Source organism: Canis lupus, chromosome 5, assembly GCF_011100685.1.
Source record: "Canis lupus familiaris isolate Mischka breed German Shepherd chromosome 5, alternate assembly UU_Cfam_GSD_1.0, whole genome shotgun sequence".
Classification (NCBI taxonomy): Eukaryota; Metazoa; Chordata; class Mammalia; order Carnivora; family Canidae; genus Canis; species Canis lupus.
In genome coordinates this window covers 10,625,310-10,650,146 of record NC_049226.1, presented here as the reverse complement: position 1 = coordinate 10,650,146, position 24,837 = coordinate 10,625,310, and the positions used below count along the sequence as shown (strand labels likewise).

The 24,837-nt window shown below is 38.2% G+C and overlaps 2 protein-coding genes across 2 annotated transcripts; both read right to left on the bottom strand.

The window, feature by feature from the left end:
* Positions 1 to 3,208: 3,208 nt before the first annotated feature.
* On the bottom strand, positions 3,209 to 4,157 carry OR6M2B (olfactory receptor family 6 subfamily M member 2B). The gene is given in 2 exon segments (NM_001388801.1): positions 3,209 to 3,799; positions 3,801 to 4,157. Coding segments are annotated over 2 exon segments (948 nt in total).
* A 17,370-nt stretch (positions 4,158 to 21,527) lies between these two features.
* On the bottom strand, positions 21,528 to 22,475 carry OR6M6 (olfactory receptor family 6 subfamily M member 6). Its single transcript, NM_001388800.1, is given in 1 exon segment — positions 21,528 to 22,475. A coding segment is annotated over 1 exon segment (948 nt).
* Between the last annotated feature and the right edge of the window lie 2,362 nt (positions 22,476 to 24,837).

Sequence of the window (24,837 nt, the reverse complement as noted above, 5' to 3'; positions counted from 1 at the left end):
AGTGTGTGTGTGTGTGTGTGTGTGTAAACACATTCATCAGTCTTCTTTACCCACTCATCAGTCAATTGAGGACTGTGTATAATGCAGCTGGTCTGGCTGAGACGGGAACCAAGTAAATGGGGCCTTTCCTGATGTGGGGGAGTATATCTGGCAAAAGTAGAAGAACTTAGTTAGGCCTTTGAGGCCCTTGAGGCTTGAAGATATCAAGACTACACATAAAATAGTAGGCATTTTAATATATCTTCCCTGAAATATATTGCCCACAGGCTCTTGTTTTTATGCCAGCTTCCATTTTGGAGGTGTTCATTCCACTGCAAGGAACTATACATTCCCTTTCACTTTCTCTTCTCTTTCTCCTTCCCTTTCTCTCTTCTCTTTGTAGAAATATGTATATTTGTAGAAGATATATATTATGAATATATATTTAAAAACATGTAATATCTATACATACACATTTTTACAAATATCCATATATCAGGCAGAAAGGCTGATAAGAAAAAATGTGTCATCCATAGGCTGGAGATCCAGGTGAGGCCATGGAGTACATGTTGAAGAAATAAAACTATAGGATTGGGAAATTGTGGTCCACCATTGATACCTTGGTTTGGGGTTTCAGAGTTTGAGTAATTCTATATAACGGCAACATCAAGGTTATAATGGAGCTGATGATTGAACAGGAATGCAAGAGATACTCACTGGAAGTAAGATTAAGAAATTCAAATTTTAGTATATTTTATGAGCTGTTCACATGGATATTAAGGTTTCTTTTTTTGTCTTAAAGATTTTATTTATTCATGAGAGACACAGAGAGAGAGGCAGAGACATAGGTAGAAGGAGAAGCAGGCTCCCTGTGGGGAGCCCGATGTAGGACTTGATCCCAGGACCCCAGGATTACTCCCTGAGCCAAAGGCAGATGCTCAACCCTTGAGCCGCCCAGGCACCTCCTGGATATTAAGGTTTCCTACAATGATAGTAATCTGTAGGATGAAGTGGAAGACCACAAACCTCTAAAAATGTCTTTACTCAATATGTCACCAGTGGTTTTCATGTTTTGAAATTCAATTAAAAAAAAATTCCTTCCTCATTGTCTTATCTGAATGCTCCATGACAGTTCTTTCTTGAAACTTCCTTGAAACTCAGGTAATAAAAGACAGAAACAAATAAATCTTACAAGATTGTGTAATATAAGCCTTGGAGAAGTTTTATCAAAAACCAGAGGAATGGTGATTTGAAAGTGGAAATTGGGAGCAAAAGAACACTGTCAACAATAGCAACAATAATACTGAGCCTGTTCTTACAGCCCTGTACCACTAGCCCCCTGGTATATGGAAGGGAGGCCACTTGCTTACAGGAACCCCAGGGCTATTAGTACCCTCAAGTGAAAGTCAGATTTATGGTAAGATAAAAAGGTACCATGTGGGGCTCTTGGGTGGCTCAGTGGTTGAGTGTCTGCCTTCAGCTCAGGATCCAGTCTTACATTGGGCTCCCCACAGGGAACCTGCTTCTCCTTCTGTCTGTGTGTCTGTCTCTCTCTCTGTGTCTCTCATGAATAAATAAATAAAATCTTAAAAAAATACAATCTTTAGAAGAGCAAGTTTTGGTAACTTGCACTGGGACCTTATTTAAGGGACCCAGAAGGGGAAGATTCTCGTGGATGAGGAAGATGGTTGAGCACAAAAGCTGTTGGGGAGGTCATGTCAGAAAGTTACATTTGTTTGTGACTCTGCAGGACACTATCTAGGGCATGTGCTTGTGGGAGGGGCTAGTGTCAGTTTATAGTCACCAGGCTGCTTGGCCAAATGGCTACCATGGAGTAGCTTAGCTAAACTTTTGACCACCGATAATAAATCCTTTGGTATACTTCACTGCAGCTTTTGAGAATTTGTGATGTAATTGAGATGTCTGTTCAGTTGTTGCTACTGAACATTTTCTTACAACTGAGTCAGGAGGAAGGAATATGTGAGAATTGGCTGGCAAGAGGAAGGATCAATGAATTCATTACATAAAACAGTGGCTCTCTGGTTGTCATGCCCTTTGTCCATAGTTGGAGGGATATAGTTCATCTAGCAAGTGGATGTGCTTTAAAATTTCTATAGGTTATTTTGGTCTATTCCTTTCTTCTTCCCATATTGAAAAAGAGTATTTAAAACACCCAGTTATAGTTGAGTATGGCAAAAGTAAGAGATTTCCCAGCTATCACCACATTTGGGACAAGTATCTAATAAGAATCAATGTAGAAACATTATTATATTATAATAGAATATATTATAATAATGTATTATTATACATTATATATTATAACAGTGTTGATCATAAGAATAATAATCAACATAAAAGTAAAAAGGTATATTTATGTTATTTTTCAGAGTTTATGAAGTTATTATACATTTTCAGTGTCAAGTCTGGCCCAACCTGGGGCCAGATATAGTTGGATACCAAAATTATGTTTAAATTCTCTTACTGGCTCAGGATTTTCGTTTCTGTAGTAGTGATAGCAGATTGGAGCTTTTGAGTAACATGGGAAGTCATGAAAAGCAATAAAACAACACAAAGGGGCAACTATATTAATCTTTATCTAACAATGACCTAAATAAAAACAAACATTGGATATGTTACTGCTCTTCCTTGTTTTGTTATTATTATTATTATTAGTAGTAGTAGTAGTAGTAGTAGTAATAATAGAGTATTTTTTGTGGTATTTAGTTTTCTAGAATGAAGCCAATCATGTTGCATCATCATAATACCTAGAAGAAGCATTAACTTATAATTATCTGTGGCTGGATTTCTTAGACCATTTAGATTAAGCCTATAATAAGAAAAAGAGAAAGGAAAAGTGTAAAATATTTCCTACTTTGCCAATGAGAAAACAAAAGTTCAGATAGTGTAAATGTCATATGATAAAAAACTAGTATATCCAGGCATAAAATGCATGTTCTGTGTCTTTACTTAAGTATTTTAAATTAATTCATGATATTCTGTGTGTGATATGGTCCATTCATAGATTTAAAATGTATTATTTTCTCTATGCTTGAATTGCTTCCTCTGGATCTTGACTAAAATACTTTATATCTGATGCGGCATGAAGCCTTTTTATATCTTCCCACAAATTTTTTTTTTTTTCTTCTTCCCACAAATTTTATGGTCTTCAAGCATGCTGTTATTCACATGGAGTCCAGGGTTAAAAATAGCCTTTTTAGGAAAAAAACTTTCAAGTTCTCTTGTGCCATAAGGACATAATTTTGAAGATTGCTTCTCTCAAAACTTCCTTTACCTTTTCATTCCTTAGACTATAAATGAAGGGATTCAGAAGAGGGGTCACCATTATGGTCATGACAGCTGTCACTTTGTCAAACTCCAGTGAATGGCTCTGGCTGGGCCTCACATACATGAAGATGTTGCTCCCATAGGCAATGGACACAACCGTGATGTGAGAAGCACAGGTGGAAAAGGCCTTCTGACGTCCTTGGGCTGAGGGGATGCGCAGGATGGTAGAGATGATGTAGGTGTAGGACACAATGGTGAATACCAGTGAGGTCAGGAGGACAAAGGAGGACAAGAGGAAGTTTATCATCTCAATGAAATGAGTGTCTATGCAGGCTACCTGCAGTAAAGGGGCAATGTCACAGAAGAAATGACCAATTTCCCTATAACAGTAAGGCAGTCTGGAGACCACGATAATTGGGCACAGCACAGAAAAGAAAGCCCCTATCCAGCAGCCCAGAACCAGCAGGAGACAGACCCTGCTGTTCATGATAACGGTGTAGCGCAGAGGGTTACAGATGGCCACGTAGCGGTCAAAAGGACATCACTGCCAGGAGGATAAACTCCACTGTCCCCAGGAAAAAAAAGAAGTATACTTGGGTCATGCAGCCAGCAAAAGATATGGTCTTCTTGTCCTCTAGGAGACAAGCTAACAGCTTTGGGGTAACTGAGGTAGTGTATAGAATGTCCAAAAATGACAAATTACTGAGAAAGAAGTACATTGGGGTTTGGAGGCGATTATCAGCCCATATTAAGGAAATGATGACAGTATTTCCTGTTAGAGTTAGCATGTAAGTAAACAGGAGGACCACAAAGAGGGAGATCTGAAGCTTCCGGATAACAGGGAAGGCAGTCAGTGTAAATTCAGTCACTCTGGTCTGATTTTGCACATCCATCACACGCAATAGCTACTGGGCAGCACGTCTCTGAAAAAAAAATTATAGAGATGAAAATGAGGTTCAGTAAGTTTTCAACTCTCCGATGTCAGTGCTGAAGATGAGGTAGTAAAACCTTTGGATGAAGAGTCAAGAGTGACTTCATGCTGCTACTCTCTCTCCTATACATAGGACCTTGGATAGATTACGTGACTTCCTCTAACCTCAGTATTCTCATTTTTAAAATTTTTGATTGAATGAAATTACCTCCACGGTCCCACTAAACTCTGCTCTTTGCAATGGTTTTTGTCTTTGAGCCAGTGCTTCTTCTCTTCTTTCTTTCTTCTCAATCTACTATTTTCCCAGCTAAGTTCTGTGCCTGAGAAGAGAGAATACTTAACTGAGAATCCAGCCAGTTGGTTTGCAAAATGGTGCAAGGGAATGTTAACAAAAGTTGAGTTCCTTTCCCCCCAAGTTATTTTGACCCTTCAGGTATTGTCCACATAAAAGAATAGAAACCAAGAAAGTCCAAAGAAAGGGAATCTGACCTGCATTTGTCTCCCCTCACTTTTATTATTGGGATTGTGTGAGTCTCAATGTGATATATGGCTGTACCCACATTGTTCGGATGTACTAATAATCAGTCTCTCATGAGGCTGGATAGGTTGTTCTTATTGCTTATACTGGTAAAAAGTTTTTGATGTCTACTCTGTTATGGAGCAAGTAGGTGTATGATGTATGGATCATAATTTACATAACCTATTTCATACATTTGAAAAACATCTTTTTGGAAAATAATCTTTGTTCCTTGCAATGTTGTGTGTATGGCAACATCCAGAAGAATAACAAAACTTTTCCCTCCCATTCCCTGATTGGGAATTCCTACAGATTCTCTTAAATAGGGCACTTTGCCTTATATTCTTTCAGCAATTTGGACATTTATTGTAAATGGTAGTCCAAGAAAGTGGATGCAGATGGATGGTGTTTGAAATGCTTCTCATGGAATACTGCTCAACTTTGGTGAATGTCTACTACATGCCTGATTAATTCAATTGAAGTTCTGTCCTTTGGTATTTTATTTTGTGACTAATCTTTTAGTTTTATGTTAAAATGACTAATTTATGAACAAGAGCTAGGATCCCTACAGGCTTGGAGCCCGCGAGGTTCCTCTTGAAAGTAGGTCATTTACCTAATACTCTCTGAGAAAAGTAATTCATAGCAGCCTTTTTTGCCCTAAAGACTTTAAAAAAAAACTTCTCTGAATGGATTTCCATTTGAAAAGTTTGCTGTGACTTTTACGGTTCCCGTAGTTGCTCATTTTTTTTTTTTATTCATGATTCATTAATTCCAAAGATAAACTGCTTTTAAGTTATCGAAGGACCTCAAAAGGGTGATCTATTAAAATAGGGCCTTGGTACCAGTAGGTATGCTTCCATCATAAATATGATGATATTCACCCCTCCTCCCACTATCCTATACCCAGGTAATAAACCTCAAGACTAATTACTATAGCATAAAAAGGCATGACCATGTCTGGGTGGATACGTGTTAATGTTACTGAGATCTAACATAAAAATAGAATAGAGCATGATATGTGGGCAAGTGGAAATGCTTTGAAATTCCCTTTCATTTTCCCCTCTCCCACCTTCCTTACTGACCATACTAGAGAATAGCAGGTGTTAAAGAGGACGAATGTGGATTCTCATGCAGCTGCCTGCCATCTATTCCAGTGTTGCTTCCATTTGTCTAGCCAATTGTTTCCCAACTTCCCTAAAGTCCTCCATTTTTCTTCTTGGGTATTCAGTTTCTGATTGTCCTGATAGGAGCTTGATTCCTTCCCGGTGTTGTAAAAGTTAGACAAGATGGGATCTGCAGAAGCACTGTGCCATTTTTCAGCAAGATTCCAAGATAGTTGAAGACAAATACAGTTACCGTTTGCCATGGTTGTCATTGGGTCACATATGAATGGGAAAAATGGCATCGAGAGCTTTCTATTCTGCTGTATTTGGGTCAAATAAACTCTGAGAAGAACTAGAGATGCAACATTGTTGTCTTTGGAGAGTCTCTTAACTTCATGATCCTGGAGAGCAAGCTGGCTTTGTGTTGGTCTTCTCCAGATGACCTCTCTAGAGCCCATCCTGTCCAGGGGGAAAGGTTCTGGATTATGACAATCTGTGTCTAAGGATTTAACTGTAACCTTGCCAAGTTAAGGCTTTCATTTTGCGGGAAGATTATTCTTCGTTACCATTTGTGGATCCTTGAAAAGTGGCATTAATGAGACTCCTAAACATCCTGTCCTAACCATCTGCTTTGTAAAATGCAGATAACGACAGTGGCAGATTGAGGTCCTCAGCTAGGGCCTCTATATACCGTGATGTATGTATACTTAGTGTTTGGTACATGTTTGTTAAGAGCATTGGGATGGGGAAGGAGGAACAGAAAAGGACTAAGATGTGGTGGGGGTGGGGATAAGAGATAATTTGGGATCTTTGCCGCTGTCAGTAAAACGTGACAAAATTTAATTGCAACCAAAGTACATTAAGGACTTTCATTTACATACTTACAGTAAAGCTATCATACTTGACAGCTGCCATCACTGTCATTTCAGGGACAGCCATAATTACACTTTAATTCATAAACTATACATGTAAACAAATTTAGGGAGACTCGAACTATTTAACATATAAATATGGATAATTGCATAATAAAGTATACTCACATCATACTGATTGTGGCACAGTTGGTATTTTCTCTATTCGAGTATGCAAGGAAACTGGAATGCTGGCTGTTTTTCCTGCTGCATTCCCTCTGTTATTCTTTCAATTCTGTGATGCTTCAGCCTTGAATTGTGTGTAAATCTCAGTCCTCATCTGAGACGGTTCCCCATGAAGTAGCTAATCAAAACCACACCAAATGGTTATTCAGTTTTGGCTTCAGTGCTCCATCCTTCTTCCTCTGAATGAGAAATTGTCCTTCTTCATTACCTCTGTGGATTTTTCTCCATTCTTTTTGTATTTCCACAGGAAAAGCGAAGTCTCTATTTACACTAGGAATGAGTCCTAGTGTTATATTACCTTGTCATCTTTCATGTGACCGTGTATGTCAACCTGAGAATATTCCTCAGAGTTTCAAGTCCTATGGATTCTGGAGCACATTCTTGTTAAGAGGGACAGAATGGGGGGGGGGGGGGGTTGGTGGTGAATGCAGCAGTCACACACCTGTATCTAGCTAGAGCAGGTCCTCTGACTTCTATTTTGGATCTCTGCCAAAAGTGGCCCGGACTTCCCAAATCTCAGCTGGGTTTTTTTCTTTTTTTTAGTTGTGGGAATGTGACTTCTTATCTATTCAGTAAATTTCCATTTCTTCTGTGGATCCATCCTGATTGTCAGAAGATTTCATTTTTGCATTCCTTGAAACATCTGTCTAAACTCTCACCCTTGGTGAGAATTTTATTTACCTGGGTCACCCCTGTTCATTTATCAGGTATACTGTGACTTGATTTTACATATAACCGCCTTTATTTACTCTCTTCAGATAATAACATTACCCTGCCTATATTAAAATGATTACAATGGGATAAACTGAAATTTAATGAGATTTTGTGTTCTTCTTCAGAGATTTGGTTTACAATGGCACCTGGGACTATGGCATAAGAAAAGGTTAATTATTATTATTGCAATCACAGAACATTAGATTGGAAGTAACTAATCACATTATAAAAGTTAGGGTCTCCTGGGACATTCTCTTGGTTGTTTATTTTATTTATTTAAAGAGAAACTTAGAGAGCTGCTTTGAAGCCTCAGGGAACTAGAAACTTGGAAAACTTAAAACATGTTTTTTTCTGAAATAATCATTATGTATTAAAGTAAGCTTTAAGGTGATTTCCAGAGATTATTTACATAGATTTATATGTCTATGTACCTATTTTAAATCCATCTCTTTGATGTACGATGTATGGATAATATACAATTTAATTGTACAGTCGGTTGAGTTTCGACACATGGATCTGTTCACGAAGCCCCCAGCATCACTGTGATGGTTTATAATATTTCCATCATCTTAGAAACTGTCCTGTGCCCTTTTGAAGCAAATGCTCTCCTCTCCTTATCTCAGTCTCTGATAACCACTGAGGTGTTTTCCATCAGGGCAATTTGAATTTTGTAGAATTTTATATAAATGCTGTCTTACTGCATGTAGTATTTTGTGTTTTTTTTTTTTCACTTACTCAGATGCTTTGAAATTAATCCAAGTGTTTCAGGTATCAGTTATTTTTTCCTTTGTATCACTGAGGATTATCTATTATGCAGATTGTGCAGATCACAGTTTGTTTATTCATCAGATGATAGACACTTGAGTTGTTTTCAGTATTTGGCTCTTATGAATACAGTTCCTATGAACAGTTGAGTTCATGTTTTTATGTGAATATTTGTTTTCTTTTCTCTTGGATACATTCCTAGGAGTAGAATTACTATGTTTTATGGTAAGTATACGTTTAACTGTATAAGAAACAGTCATGGTATTTTCCAAATTTATTTTCATTTTTTTTCATCTTATTGTTTTTTGATTTTTTTATGGTTCCCTTACATCTTTCTTCCTCCCTTGTTGTCTTAATTTGTGAATTGATGATTTTCCACAGCAGTATGCTTTGATTCCCTTGTCTTTGTCTTTTGGATATCTACTGTTGGTTTTTGCTTTGCAGTTACCATGAATGAATTGCCCATAAAATCTTTTGTAGTTAGATCAGTCCATTTCATGCTGATAACAACTTAACTTTTATCACATACAAAAACTATCCTTCTATTCCCTGCTCATTCTCCCCACCTACATTTTATGGTTTTGATGTTGTAATGTACAATTGACCCTTGAACAACATGGGAGTTAGGGGCACTGGCCTCTTGCACAGTTAAAAGTTCATGCAAAACTTTTGACTCTCTCAAAACAGAAGTCTTCCCAATAGAGAGTTAATTACCACATATTTTCTTATGTATTATATACTGTAATGTCACAATAAACTAGAGGAAACCAAATGTTATTAAGAAAATCATAAGGGAGAGAAAATATGTTTACAGTACTGTATTTATGGAAAACTGTGTGTAAATGGACCTGTGTAGTTCAAACTTGGGTTGTTTGAGGGTTAACTTTATACTCCTTTTTATTGTATATCCATTAATAAGTTATTGTAGCTATAGGTTTTTTAAAAAAGTTTTTTTTGAAGATTTTATTTATTCATGATAGACACACAGAGAGAGAGAGAGAGAGAGAGAGAGAGGCAGAGACAGGCAGAGGGAGAGGCAGGCTCCATGTAGGGAGCCTGATTTGGGACTCCATCCTGGGACTCCAGAATCACGCTCTGGGCCGAACACAGGCGCTTAAACACTGAGCCACCCAGAGATCCCCTTAAAAAAGATTTTATTTATTTATTTGAGAGAGAGAGAGAAAGAGAGAGTGACTGCACAAGTGAGGGTAGAGGCAGAGGGAGGGAATCTCAAGCAGACACTGCACCAATGTGGAGTGAGGCTAGATTGCAAGATGCAAAAATCACAACCTGAGCTAAAACCACGAGTCAGAGGCTTGACCAACTGAGCCACCTGGGTGCCTCACTAAAGTTAGTTTTAATATTTTTTTTCTTTAACTTTTATACTCAAGTTCCAGTGATTAACTGGCCACCATATTTTAGTAACATTGCTTCCGTTTTCCTCCTGAACATGTCAAACTCATTCCCTTCTAAGATCTTTGGCTTTAGGTGTTACCTCATTTTGGAGGTCCTGAATTCTTTTTTCCAGATTTTTCCATGGCTAACTTGTCATTAAAGTTAAATGTTAGTATCTCAGAGGTGTTTTCTCTAACCGTTCAATCTGAAGCATCAGTCACTTTCAATCTGTTCACTCTGGTTCAATTCTCTGTGTAGCATTAATCACCACTTGATATTTTCTAATTTATTTGTGTAAGTCATCTAATTACTAGAATGCAAGCTTATTGAGAATGGACTGTTTCTTGTGTTCCCTGCTGAACCCCCAGTGCCTGGGAGCGTGCCTGGCACATTTAATGCTAAATGAATGTTTATTGATAGGATGATTGAATACATGTTCATTAAATGTAGCTAATTGATGTTCAGAACTAATGATACTGCAACACATTCAAGGAAATATCCACCTTCATGTAGTTCACAGGTGGATGATGAGAAGACTCAAGGACTATTGTGGGATTGATAGAGGGAGGAAAGTTTTATGGGATTGTTGGACAAGAATGGCAATGCAGAGGAGGTAACAACTCTTGAAGGACAAGGAATATATTTTTAGACAGACTAGTGGTAGTAGTGCTGGAGGGAAATATTTATGTCCAAATAAATAGAATTTTATAAAATTCTTTTATAAAAATTTTTATAAAGGACTGAAGGGCATGGAGCATCTGGGGACTTCAAGTTATTTGGTAAGTTAGGCACTTGGGAGGAGGAGCAATTGGTGAGGCTGACACAGGTGAGGGACAGATATGATGGTCTCATATGACATATTGGTTTTTTAAAAGATTTTATTTTTTTATGAGAGAGAGAGAGAGAGACAGAGAGAGAGAATGCACACAAGTAGGGAGAGCAGCAGAGGGAGATGGAGAGGGAGAAGCAGGCTCCCTGCTGAGCAGGGATCCTGAGGCAGGGCTTGATCTTAGGACCCTGGGCTCATGACCTGAGCTAAAGGTAGTGGTTTAACCCACTGAACCACCCACGCACCCTACATATGGACATATTGTGAGAGGTCATTCAGAATCATTGAGAGAATGCTATTTGATCATCTTTGTATCTTAGAATGTTACTCTGGCAAACATATGGAGGGTTAATCTGATGGAGATAAGGCTAGAGATAGGGACATTGGTTAACCTGCCTTCCCAATAATCCCCTGATGCATAATAAGGCCTTGATTTTTGAAATGTAAGAATGATGAAGAGGAGAAATAGATATGAAGGCTAGGAAGCAGAATAAAGGGCTGACCAGTCCTTATGGGCACTGAGGAAGGAGTCTCTAATTTATTCCACTTTCTGACATGGATGGCCAGATAGCTTTTGGTGGCTTTTAAAATTATTCAGAAATTCTTGGTTAAACACACAATATGTCATATAGCTTCAAATTCTCTCTTGATGTGCTTCTTTTCACACAGAACCAAAATACATCAGATTGGGCTTTATAAATAATCACAAATAACAAATTCTTTCAAAAGTTTATGTCAATCACTACTGTCATTTGAGGAGAGGTGGTACTCTGAATCATGATCTTTCAAGAGGAGTTAGATTATGAGTTTTTAAAATGAATTTCACTTCTTCCACCCTAAAGCTATGATTTATTTACATTGGGCATGGGACCTAGAGTCCCAGATTAATTACTGTATTCTTTAGTCACTATGATCATTTAGGAATGTTACCACTAACTTGCTACCGGTGGAAGAAGTTTGAAAATAGTAAATGTTGCAATCAACTCACTTTGGCTCAATACATTTCCATCTAGATTAATCTTCAAACTTTCACTAAAGGAAAAATAAATTCCATAGGACATTTAACTATACTAATAAAACAAAAGAAACAACTGGATTTTTAAAAAGGACAAATTTTAGGTATTTATTCCTATGCCTAAAATGGATATCTAATTTAAGAATATGAATTATGAGAGTTTAAAATGGATTGAATAAAGTAATTTCATATTTATACACCAAGAAGGGGGATCACTTCTTAGATACCTGTGCATCAGTATGGAAATAAATTTAACCTCTTCATAAAAGTGCCCATCCAAATGTTATTAAATTAACATTTTTGCATCCTGAGCACAGAAAATCTAGGAAATGTAGAAAAGTAGAGTGTGTATTTCCTAATGGCAAAAATGGGTGGAGAGGAGTGGGAGGTGCAGGCTTCCAGTTAGAGAATAAATGAGGTAAGAGAATGAAAGGTGGAGCATAGGGAATATGGTCACTGGTAAAGTAATAGTGTTGTATGGTGACAGATGGTAGCTACACTTGTGGTGAACAGAGCATAACCTATAGATTTCTTAAATCACTATGTTGTACACCTGAAACTAATGTAACATTGTGTGTCAACTGTACTTCAATTAAAACAAAAGTCACCTAAAATATCAGATTAACCAGCATTGACCATTTGGAACATTTCCTTTTAGCCTTTAAGAGATTCTAAACTGTTAAATAACTATGAATAAATTAAGAATTTTTGAAAATCCCTTTTCTAGCTATTTACATATTTACCCTTACAGGCTTTCCTTGTAAGCGTTTCACCTCTTATGTGAACATCATTTCCCCTCCTCTCGACTTCCATTGTGTAAGCTGAATAGAATGTAAGTTTTCTTAAAGCAAATACAACCATCCCGGACATTTAAATACTTGACTCAAATCAAGTTACTGCTACTTGAATCCAATCTTTACGAGGATGTCACACTCATGTGCATAAATAGCAAAAACCTATTAACATATAAATAATTTCAACTTAGCTGTTTAGTGTATAGGATTTAAGCTCTTATTTAAAGAACTTCTCCAAGAGATTTGGGGGTGGTTGTCTGACAGCCTGCTCTCTCATAAACTAATGATAGTGATGGAAAGTGGAAAGAAATCATAAAAAGAAAAAGACATTCCAAAAGTGGTAATTGATCTTATAATTGGCAATTTAGGTAAAATTTTGTCTTTCCTTTTTTTTTAATGTTTCAAATTTATTTTTATTTTTTAAATTAATTAATTAATTAATTGATTAATTAATTTAATAATAAATTTATTTTTTATTGGTATTCAATTTTGCCAACATACAGAATAACACCCAGTGCTCATCCCGTCAAGTGCTCCCCTCAGTGCCCGTCACCCATTCACCCCCAACCCCCCCTCCTCCCCTTCCACCACCCCTAGTTCTGTTTCCCAGAGTTAGGCGTCTTTATATTCTGTCTCCCTTTCTGATATTTCCTACCCATTTCTTCTCCCTTCCCTTCTATTCCCTTTCACTATTATTTATATTCCCCAAATGAATGAGAACATATAATGTTTGTCTTTCTCCGATTGACTTATTTCACTGAGCATAATACCCTCCAGTTCCAACCACGTTGAAGCAAATGGTGGGTATTTGTCATTTCTAATGGCTGAGGAATATTCCATTGTATACATAAACCACATCTTTATTCATTCATCTTTCGATGGACACCGAGGCTCCTTCCACAGTTTGGCTATTGTGGACATTGCTGCTAGAAACATCGGGGTACAGGTGTCCCGGCATTTCATTGCATCTGTATCTTTGGGGTAAATCCCCAACAGTGCAATTGCTGGGTCATAGGGCAGGTCTTTTTTTAACTCTTTGAGGAACCTCCACACAGTATTCCAGAGTGGCTGCACCAGTTCACATTCCCACCAACAGTGTAAGAGGGTTCCCTTTTCTCCACATCCTCTCCAACATTTGTGGTTTCCTGCCTTGTTAATTTTCCCCATTCTTACTGGTGTGAGGTGGTATCTCATTGTGGTTTTGATTTGTATTTCCCTGATGGCAAGTGATGCAGAGCATTTTCTCATGTGCGTGTTCGCCATGTCTATGTCTTCCTCTGTGAGATTTCTGTTCATGTCTTTTGCCCATTTAATGATTGGATTGTTTGTTTCTTTGGTGTTGAGTTTAATAAGTTCTTTATTGTGAAAATGTCAATGTTACCCAGGGCAATTATACACGTTTAATGCAATCCCTATCAAAATACCATGGACTTTCTTCAGAGAGTTAGAACAAATTATTTTAAGATTTGTGTGGAATCAGAAAAGACCCCGAATAGCCAGGGGAATTTTAAAAAAGAAAACCATATCTGGGGGCATCACAATGCCAGATTTCAGGTTGTACTACAAAGCTGTGGTCATCAAGACAGTGTGGTACTGGCACAAAAACAGACACATAGATCAGTGGAACAGAATAGAGAACCCAGAAGTGGACCCTGAACTTTATGGTCAACTAATATTCAATAAAGGAGGAAAGACTATCCACTGGAAGAAAGACAGTCTCTTCAATAAATGGTGCTGGGAAAATTGGACATCCACATGCAGAAGAATGAAACTAGACCACTCTCTTTCACCATACACAAAGATAAATTCAAAATGGATGAAAGATCTAAGTGTGAGACAAGATTCCATCATAATCCTAGAGGAGAACACAGGCAACACCCTTTTTGAACTCGGCCACAGTAATTTCTTGCAAGATACATCGACGAAGGCAAAAGAAACAAAAGCAAAAATGAACTATTGGGACTTGATCAAGATAAGAAGCTTTTGCACAGCAAAGGATGCAGTCAACAAAACTAAAAGACAACCTACAGAATAGGAGAAGATATTTGCAAATGACATATCAGATAAAGGGCTAGTTTCCAAGATCTATGTTTCAAATTTTTATTTAAATCCTAGTTAACATACAGTGTAATATTAGTTTCAGGAGTGGAATGTAATGATTCATCACTTATATACAGCACCCCGTGCTCATCACAAGTGCCCTTCTTAATCCTCATCACCCATTTAATTCCCCCCACCATGCCCACCTTCCCTCCTGAGACCCTGTTTGTTCTCTATAGTTAAGAGTCTGTCTTATGGTTTGCCTCCTTCTCTCTTTTTTTCCTTTTCCCTATGTTCATCTGTTTTGTTTCTGAAATTCCACATATGAGTGATATCACGTTTTTCTCTGACTGACTTAATTTCGCTCAGCATAATACACTAACTCCATCCATGTCTTTGCAAATGACAAGATTTCATTCTTTTTTATAGCTGAATACTATTCAATTTCATCTATACCTCCTCTTCTTTATCCAGTCATCTGTTGATGGGCACCTGGGCTCTTTCCATAGTTTGGCTATTGTGGACATTGCTACTATAAACATCAGGGTTCATGTGCCCTTTCAAATCTGTATTTTTGTATCTTTTGGGTAAACCCCTAGTTGTGCAATTGCTGGGTCATAGTGTAGTTTTATTTTTAACTTTTTAAGGAACTGCTATGCTGTTTTCCAGAGCAGCTGTACCAGTTTGCATTCCCACCAGCAGTGTTACAAGGGTTCCCCTTTCTTGGCATCCTCACCAACATCTCTTGTTTCCTGTGTTGTTATTTTTGATCACTCAACCGATTTCTGTACATTGATTTTGTATCCTGCAGCTTCATTGAATTTGTGTACCAGTTCTAGCAATTTTTTGGTCAGGGTCTTTTGGGTTTTATACATCGAGTAGCATGTTGTCTGCAAGTAGTGAAGGTCTGACTTCTTCCTTATTAATTTGGATGTCTTTTATTCTTTTTGTTGTCTGATTGCTGAGGCTAGGACTTCCAGTACTATGTTAAATAACAGTGGGGTGAGTGGACATCCCTGCTTTGTTCCTGACTATAGAGGAAAAGGTCTCAGTTTTTCCCCATTGAGGATGATATTTGCTGGGGGCCTTTCATATATGACCTTTATGATGTTGAGGTATACTCCCTTTATTCCTACTTTGTTGAGGGTTTTTTTTTTTTTTATCAAGAATGGATACTATACTTTGTCAAATGTTTCTTTTTTCTGCGTCTATAGAGAGGACCATATGGTTCTTATCCTTTCTTTTGTTAATATGGTGTATGGATCACACTGATTAATTTGCAAATATTGAACTACTCCTACAACCAAGGAATGAGTCCCACTTGATGGTGGCGAATGACTCTTTTAATGTACTGTTGGATTCAATTGGCTAGTATCCTGTTGAGAATTTTTGCATCCATGTTCATCAAGGATATTCGCCTGTAATTCTTTTTTTAGTGGGGTCTTTGTCTGGTTTTGGAGTCAAGGTAATGCTGGCTTTGTAGAATGAGTTTGAAGTTTTCCTTACATTTCTATTTTTTTGGAACAGTTTAAGAAGAATAAGTATCAACTCTTCTTTAAATGTTGGTAGAATTCCTCTGGGAAGCCATCTCGCCCTGGGCTTTTGTTTGTTGGGGGATTTTTGATTTACTGATTCAATTTCTTTGGTGTTTGTTCAGATTTTCTATTTCTTCCTGTTTCAGTTTTGGTAGTTTACATGTTTCTAGGAATTTATCTATTTTTTCCAGATTGTCCAATTTGTTGGCATATAATTTTTCATAATATTCTCTTATAATTATATTTCTGTAGTGTTGGTTGTAATCTCTCCTCTTTTATTCATGATTTTATTTATTTGGGTCCTTTCTCTTTTCTTTTTGTTAAGTCTGGCTAGGGGTTTTTCAATTTTATTAATCCTTTCAAAGAACAAGTTCCTAGTTTCATTGATCTGTTTCTACTGTCTTCTGTTTGTTTGTTTCTATAACATTTGTTTCTGCTCTAATCTTTATTTCCCTTCTGATGGCTTCAAGTTTTATTTGCTGTGCTTTTCTAGCTCATTTAGGTGTAAGGTTAGGTTGCATATTTGAGATTTTTCTTGCTTTTAAAGTGGGCCTGTATTGCTATATACTTCCCTCTTATAGCTACTTTTCCCACATACCAAAGGTTTTCGACTGTCTTGTTTTCATTTTCATTTGGTTCCATGTATCTTTAAATTTCTTCTTTAATTTCCTGGTTAACCTATTCATTCTTTAGTGGACTGTGTTTTAACCTCCATGTATCTGTGGTCTTTCCAAATTTTTTCTTGTGGTTGACCTCAAGTTTCTTAGCATTGTGGTTGGAAAATATACATGATATAATCTCAATCTTTTTATATTTGTTAAGGCCTGATTCGTGACCCAGTATGTGATCTACTCTGGAGAATGTCCCATGTGCAATCGAGAAGAATGTATATTCTGCTGCTTTAGTATGAAATGTACTGAATATATCAGTTAAGTCTAGTGTGTCATTCAAAGCCATTGTCTCCTTGTTGATTTTCTGCTTAGATGATCTGTCCATTGATGTAAGTGGGGTATTAAAAATCTGCTACTGTTATTGTATTATTATCAATGAATTCCTTTATGTTTGTTATTATATATTTGGTGACTCCCAAGTTGGAGGCATAAATGTTTATAATAATTAGATCTTCTTGTTGGATAGACACTTTATTATGATATAGTGCCCTTCTTCATCTCTTGTTACAGTCTTTGGTTTAAGATCTAGTATTTCTGAGATAAGTATGGCTACTCTGGCTTTCTTTTGACATCCATTAGCATGATAGATGATTTTCCATCCCCTCACTTTCAACCTCAGGTGTCTTTAGGTCTCTTGAGGTGACATATAGATGGGTCTTGTTTTTTATGCATTCTGATACCATTTGTCTTTCAACTGGAGCATTTAGTCCATTTACATTCAGAGTGATGACTGATAGATGTGAATTTAGTGCCATTGTCTTACCTGTAAAGTTGTTATTTCTGGAGATTTTCTCTGATCCCTTCTAGTCTTTGTTGCTTTTGATCTTTCTTTCCCACTTAAGAGTCTCTTTTAATATTTCTTGCAGGGCTGGTTGAGTGGTCACAAACTCCTTTAGTTTTTGTTTGTCTGGGAAACTTTATCTCTCCATCTCTTCTGAATGGTAGTGTTACTGGATAACATATTCTTGGCTGCATATTTTTCCCACTCAACACATTGAATATATCATTCCAGTCCTTTCTGGCCTGGCAAGTAGAGTGGATAGATCTGCTGCTTACTCTATTTGTCTTTCCTTATAAGTTAGGGATTTCTTTTCCCTTGCTGCTTTTAGGATTGTTTCCTTAGCTCTGTATTTTGCAAATTTTACTATAATATACCTTGGTGTTGGCTTGCTTTTGTTGATTTTGATGGGAGCTTTCTGTGTCTCCTGGATTTGGATGTCTATTTCCTTTGCCGGTTTAGGGAAGTTTTCAGCTATAATTCCTCAAATCAACCTTCTGCCTCTTTTCCCCTCTCTTTTTCTTCTTGGACTCCTACGATACAAATGTTATTACAGTTTATGGGGTGGCTGAGTTCCCTAAGTCTACATTCTTGGTCCAATATTTTTCTCTCCTTCTTTTTAGCTTAACTATTTTCCAAAATTTTATCTTCTATCTCACTGATTCATTCCTCTACTTCTTCCATCCTGTGGTCATTACCTCCAGGTTAGTTTTGCATCTCAGTTATAGCATTTTTTCATTTTGGCCTGACTAGATTTTAGGGCTTTTATCTCTGTAGTAAGGGACACCCTGGTGTCTTCCATGCTTTCCTCAAGCCCAATTAGTATCCTTATGATTGTTGTTTTAAATTCTGATCCAGAATTCTGACAGTGTCAGAATTTAAAACATATTACTTATATCAGTTTTGATTAGATCTCTGGCCATGACCCTCTCTTTCTTTTGGGATGAATTCCTCCATCTTGGCATTTTGTCTAGGTCTCTGTCTTCCGTGTGAGGTCTGATCCTATTTTCACTAGAGCTGAAGCTTTTCAACAGTCTATGGTGAGTAGGTTTGGTGTGTGCATAGGTGGGGTGGGAGGATGTTGTGCTGGTCCTCTGGTGTAGGGACCCACTGCCACTCTGACTCTCAAGCACACTTGCGCTAGTACAGAACACCTGCACAATACAGTCAGTGGGGGCTTGGCATAAGTGGCTCAAGTCTCTATTGTGGACACTATGTTGCTCACTGAAGGTAGTCCATGATGATAGGTGGAGGGAGAAAAATGATGTCAGCCTCTCTGTCCTCCCCAGAGAGGGACATCCACACCTATGCTGTCCTGGAAGCTCTCACAGAAGAGAGAACAATCTTCCCTCTTATATCCCAAATGCCCCACAGATTGTCACATTCGCCCTGTCTGTGTCTAGGCTATCTGCCCATCTGGCAGCTCAGTGCACCTGTATTTTACCTTAGGCATCCAGGCTAAGCTTCAAAAGTCCAAATTTTAGGGACCCGGCATGGCACAGACCGATGCTGGTCCTCTTAGAAAGGGTCTTGCAGATTTGTCCCATAAAGGCAGTTACATCAATGTGTAGAAGCTTGGATTTTAGAGTAAAGTGCAGCAAAAAGCTGGTGTCCAGGTTAGCTGCCCTCAGCAGGTGTCTCTGCTTCTATGTAATTAACAGGGCAGTTCAATAGCACCCTCTGGCTCTTTTGTCCCCCTGAGAGATAATGTCACCTCTCCCAAATGAACTGCAAGAAGAGGAATTGTCTCTTCCAGTGGGACCCAGGGAATCCTAAGACAACACTGCCCTCCTTCTCCACAGGAGCACTGCTACACCTGCCAGGCTCCACACTGGCCATGGTGAGGACTTCTCCCCTCTGTAGCACTCCCCCCAAAGTACATCTCTGTCCCTCCTACCTTCTACCATGCTGTCTCTTCTCTCCCTCTAGTTGTACAGTTTGTTCTCTGTATCCTCAGATCAATTTCTTGAGTGTTCAGAATGATTTGATATTGTTCTAGCTGTGTTCGAGGGATGAAGCAAGATCCGCTTCTTACTCTGCCATCTTAACTCCTCTTGTAACAATATTTTCAACTATCACAAAATTGTATGAGAAAATCTAGTAAAAGAGAGCAATTTTAGTAAATTGGATTCATAAATTAATCCAAGCAGATTTCTTTGGATGTAGGGTCTGAAACTGTGAGCAAAAGACAGTAGGATTTTAAAAGTGGGCAGTTCCAAAGGAAAAAAATCAAATTCAAAATAGGATTTGAGGAAGATATAATCAAAGGAAGGCTCTTCTGATTGCGAAGTGTTACATGAACAGATCTACCTGCAATTCTTTATGGGGTCATTCCTTATGCATCCTGGCTGGGTTACAAGTGTTCCCATAACTGATGCCCTCATAGGCCTCTGGCACTAAACTCATAGACAAATATTAGTTGTGCTCACTTACATTTAGATGTTTTGCATGAACAATATCTGAATGGAGTTCTTTAACCCAGGGATTTAGTAACATAGGTATTATTGATAACTGAGAGAACAAGACCAAGAACCCACACTATGGAGAGAGTGGATTGTTTCACTAAGACAGTACCTAGTATAGGATTTAGTCTTTCTTTGGGAACTTTTGGGGAGGGTCTATGGCAGTAGGGGGTTATACTGGATTGAGTGCTCTCAGAAGGGTGGGGACAGTGTCAGATAAAGCTGAAATTAGTAAAGAGGTAACAGCCATTCAATTTGGCAAAGTAGGGGAATGTTTGGTGTTTTGTGTTGAATGGCGACCTTGTATGAAAGGAATGCTGTGTGAAACTGTTTATGTCCAGTGGGAGGAAAACATGACTTATGTACAAGCATCACATCAGTTTGTAATAATACCAAGAAATATCTGTGAACATAAGATCAGTTCTGGATGTCAGGGACTCCCTTCTTTGGACTGAATCCTACTTCATTTCTTCGGATCGTAGTTAGTTGTTGAACACCTCATTCCCCTTTGAGGTAAGTCAGGCTTTCTTATCCTTTAAGGCAGCAAGATCTGAATTTCCATGATTACTTTCCTCTGTAGTCTTGCTTCCTAACAGCCCTTTCTCCCCTATCCCTTCCTGGCTACACTGAGCATACTGCCCAGTTGCCCATTCTCACCTGAAAGACTCATCAGAATATTAAAGTTTGAAGAACAGCGCTATGCACATTGCTATGAAAAATGATGATAACATTAAAAGAGAATTCTATCTTTTAGACATATTCCTTGTAAGAAGACCATATTATGCTGATAAATTCAGCACATTTCTACTTATCAACACAATGAATCTGAGGTCAGATTCACATTAATCAAAAATAGAACAGTAATTAATTTACAGAGACACTACTTTATGGCTAGACAACTTTTGCTTTGACCAGAGTATTTTTTCCAAAAAGCAAGCTATATGGGAAAGAAAAAATAGATATAAAGGTGCTTGGTGAATCTAGAGTCAGAACAAGGAAAATTAGTAACCCAAATAAAATATGTAATGGACTCAGGAAAAGATAAAGATAACCTGAGGCTGCCAATTCCACAACAGGCACATACCTGACTTGTGTGCAGGATAGACCTTCTTCCTAGAAGTAGAATTTGATTGATCTTTTAATTTGTTAGTATGTTAAACTCCCCCCGCACCACCACCATATTGACTGGTAGAATTAAAACTCTTGCCTCTTAATCTAGTCAAAATCATCAAAGGAGGAGCATCTCAGGGCTGGTAAAAACATCTCACTTTGTACTTATGCATTCTTTATGTGTGATGACAATATTACTTTTATAAAATGACCTCTTTTATAGCCACAAGGGCCATTGAAATTTGTGCCTAAACAAATACTGGATATTAGCTCTCATGACTCAATCCTATGTTACTATGTGCAAAATATTTCCAGGACTGAGGGGACATGGGATTCTTTTATTCTTTTCTGGTTTTTCATGCTTCACTATTGATGATGTGTTTGGTTTTCCATGCTTCATCTCGCCAATGGATTCTGAGAGCTCAGTCCACTATGGTGTCACTCTTCATACAGCTCCAGGTATCATGTAGAGAAGGCATAGCTCAGATTCCCTGAAATTGCTTACTGTCAAGTGCCCTTGGAATATGGTAGAACTATCCTGCTAATTGACTCTCTCAAGATTTCCTTTACTTTTTCATTCCTTAAGCTGTAAATGAAGGGGTTCAGAAGAGGGGTTACCATTGTGGTAAGGACAGCTGTCACCTTGTCAAACTCCAGTGAATGACTCTGGCTGGGCCTCATGTACATGAAAATGTTGCTCCCATAGGCAATGGACACAACCGTGATGTGAGAAGCACAGGTGGAAAAGGCCTTCTGACGTCCTTGAGCTGAGGGGATGCGCAGGATGGTAGAGATGATGTAGGTGTAGGACACGATGGTAAATACCAGTGAGGTCAGGAGGACAAAGGAAGACAAGAGGAAGTTTATCATCTCAATGAAATGAGTGTCTATGCAGGCCACCTGCAGTAAAGGGGCAATGTCACAGAAGAAATGACTAATTTCTTTAGTGCAGTAAGGCAGTCTGGAGACCACAATAGTTGGGCACAGCACTGAGAGGAAGGATCCCACCCAGCAGCCCAGAACCAGCAGGAGACAAACCCTGCTGTTTATAATGATGGTGTAGCGCAGAGGGTTACAGATGGCCACGTAGCGGTCAAAGGACATCACTGCCAGGAGGATAAACTCCACTGTCCCCAGAAAGAAGTAGAAATAAATTTGAGTGATGCACCCAGCAAAGGATATCGTTTTCTTCTTTTCTAAGAGACAAGCTAGCAACTTTGGGGCAATAGTGGTTGTGAACAAAATGTCCAAAAATGACAGATTACTAAGGAAGAAATACATTGGTGTTTGGAGACGATTATCAGTCCATATTAAGGAAATGATGACAATGTTTCCTGTTATGGTAAGTATATAAACCATCAGGAGAATGACAAACAGCAAGATTTGAAGCTCTTGAATGACAGGAAAGGAGACCAACGTAAATTCAGTCAAAGTACTCTGGTTTCTCATAGCCATGTCTACTGGAGGGGTGAAGAAAAATAGAATAGTATAAGATGTCTTTCAAATTTTGCTAGAGAGAACATTCAAGAGGGCGAGGATCTAGTCCTGTCTCTGACTGTATTATATAGCTTCAGGCAAATCAAATTATCTTGCTTGGCCTCTGTTCCCATCCTTATAGTTGATGGGTTGGAAAAATATTTCTGTGGTTCCTTTAAACTTCAACTTTTTGATTTCTATTACATGAATATATTTCTTCTCTTTATTTCCTTCCTTTAATCCAAATCCAAATCCAGGTTAGCTGATAACCTCATATCAGACTTTGACGAGGAAAGACAAGTCATCAGACAAAAATTCAATTTTTCCTCCTGTATTGAGGCTGACCAGACTATTAGGATCTGAAGGATTCTCTTAAACTGCAATAAGAATTGGATAGGACACAGTCCCTGAGAGGTGTCTGGATCCATTTTCTAAATAACAAAGAACAAACAGGAGCTGAACTTAGAGTAGAGGGGACTGAAGCCAGGCAGTCAGGTGTCAAAGCTTCAGGGGCTGGTGTAGGAGCATAAAGACCTGGTAGCCAAGATTAGGGTGGCTAGGACCTACACCAGCCATGACAGAGAATAAGTGAGGGAAACAGAGAGAACCAAAGGAGCAGGGAACCAAAGCAGAAGATCTGACTTGTACCAACAAGCATCAGTGAGAAGCAGGGTGACCCTGTGATCATACTGTTATGGAGACCTTGCTATGAAACTTCCAGTGCTGGAACATCAGTGAAGCTAGAAAGCAAATTCTGAGACCATCTCTCAACCACATCTTGGAGAGAAGTGTCCCTCGGTGAGGAATGCCAAGCAATGGGAAGAGAAGCAAATCCCTTCCAGAAGAAAAATTCCCCAAATTAGGCCCCCGAGAACTCCCAGACATTAAGAAGAAGCAAAGAACTTTTGGACAAAGATTTCCAAACAGGCTGACAATTGCACTACCATAAATTGAGAGTAGAAAAAAGAAATAAAGAATAAGATATTTTGCACAAGGACAACAGAGTTTGGAACCATCAGATATATTATATAGTACATTTATATATGGAATATTTCAAGAAATAAAGGTTGTAATTTTAAAAGTGAGAATGCCACAAAAAATATCAGTGCTTTTTAAAACTACCAAGTTTACTTCTAAAAAGACCCAATGGGGGCAGCCGGGGTGGCTCAGTGGTTTAGAGCCGCCTTGAGCCCAGGCCGTGATCCTGGAGACCCAGGATCGAGTCCCGCATCGGGCTCTCTGCATGGAGCCTGCTTCTCCTTCTGCCTGTGTCTCTGCCTCTCTGTGTGTGTGTCTCTCATGAATAAATAAATAAAATCTTTAAAAAAATAAATAAATAAAAAGACCCAATGGAATGTACAGAATTTTAAAAAAAGAAAAAGAGTATGGTTGAAGTAATAACTCAATTGTTTCAAGTAAGGTGAGATGGGATGAATAATGGATTAGATATAATTTAAAATACCATGTTGGGAGTGCCTGGGTGGTGTAGTCAGTGAAACGTCCAATTCTTGGTTCAGGTCATGACCTCAGGGTTCTAGGATTGAACCCTGTGTTGGACTCCATGCTCAGCATAGAATCTGCCTGGGATTCTCTCTCCCCTCTCCCTCTGCCCCTCCCACCCCACACTTTCTCTCTGTCTCTCAAATAAATAAATAAATAAATAAATCTTTTAAAAAAGATTTTTTTTTCAGGTGTACCATATGGTACTAAAGTAATATTGTGTGCCAACTACACTCAAAAACAAAACAAAAATACCCTCCTGGTAATTTATCTCATCTGATCCAGAAAAACAAAACCCCAAAAACCCAACTAGATTAGCAAATAGGAAGATGTATCAAAGGAATTTCTCTTTAATGAAAGAAAGAGAGGTATACTTGCAAAATATGAGTGTTCGAAGGAATGGAATTTTGCTTAAAATATAAAACAAAACAAAATGGTGGAATGGGAACATTTATGTGTATAGTCTGTCGTGTCCTGCAGGAGGGAGCACAGAAAGCGAAGGTGGACAGCATTTACAGAGAAACAGAGTCAGAGCACCAAAGAGAGGATGTGGAGAACAAGAAAGGGCAGGTCACTTACGTGGGAAAACAGAGTGACTGTCGGCTTCTCTACAGCAACTGTGAAACTAAAAATTAGTTAAATAATATCTTAAAGTGTGGCAGAAAATAAACTGCCAACTCACAATGAGAAATCCAGTAAGGCTATCTTCTGTTGTAAAATAAGTATATTTCAGGTAAAAACTTCAGAAATCTGCTACCAAGGGATGAATTACAAAGTAACTTCTAAATATAATTCAAGCATAAGGAAAATAATGGAGATGATTTAAGGTATAAAGAGGAAT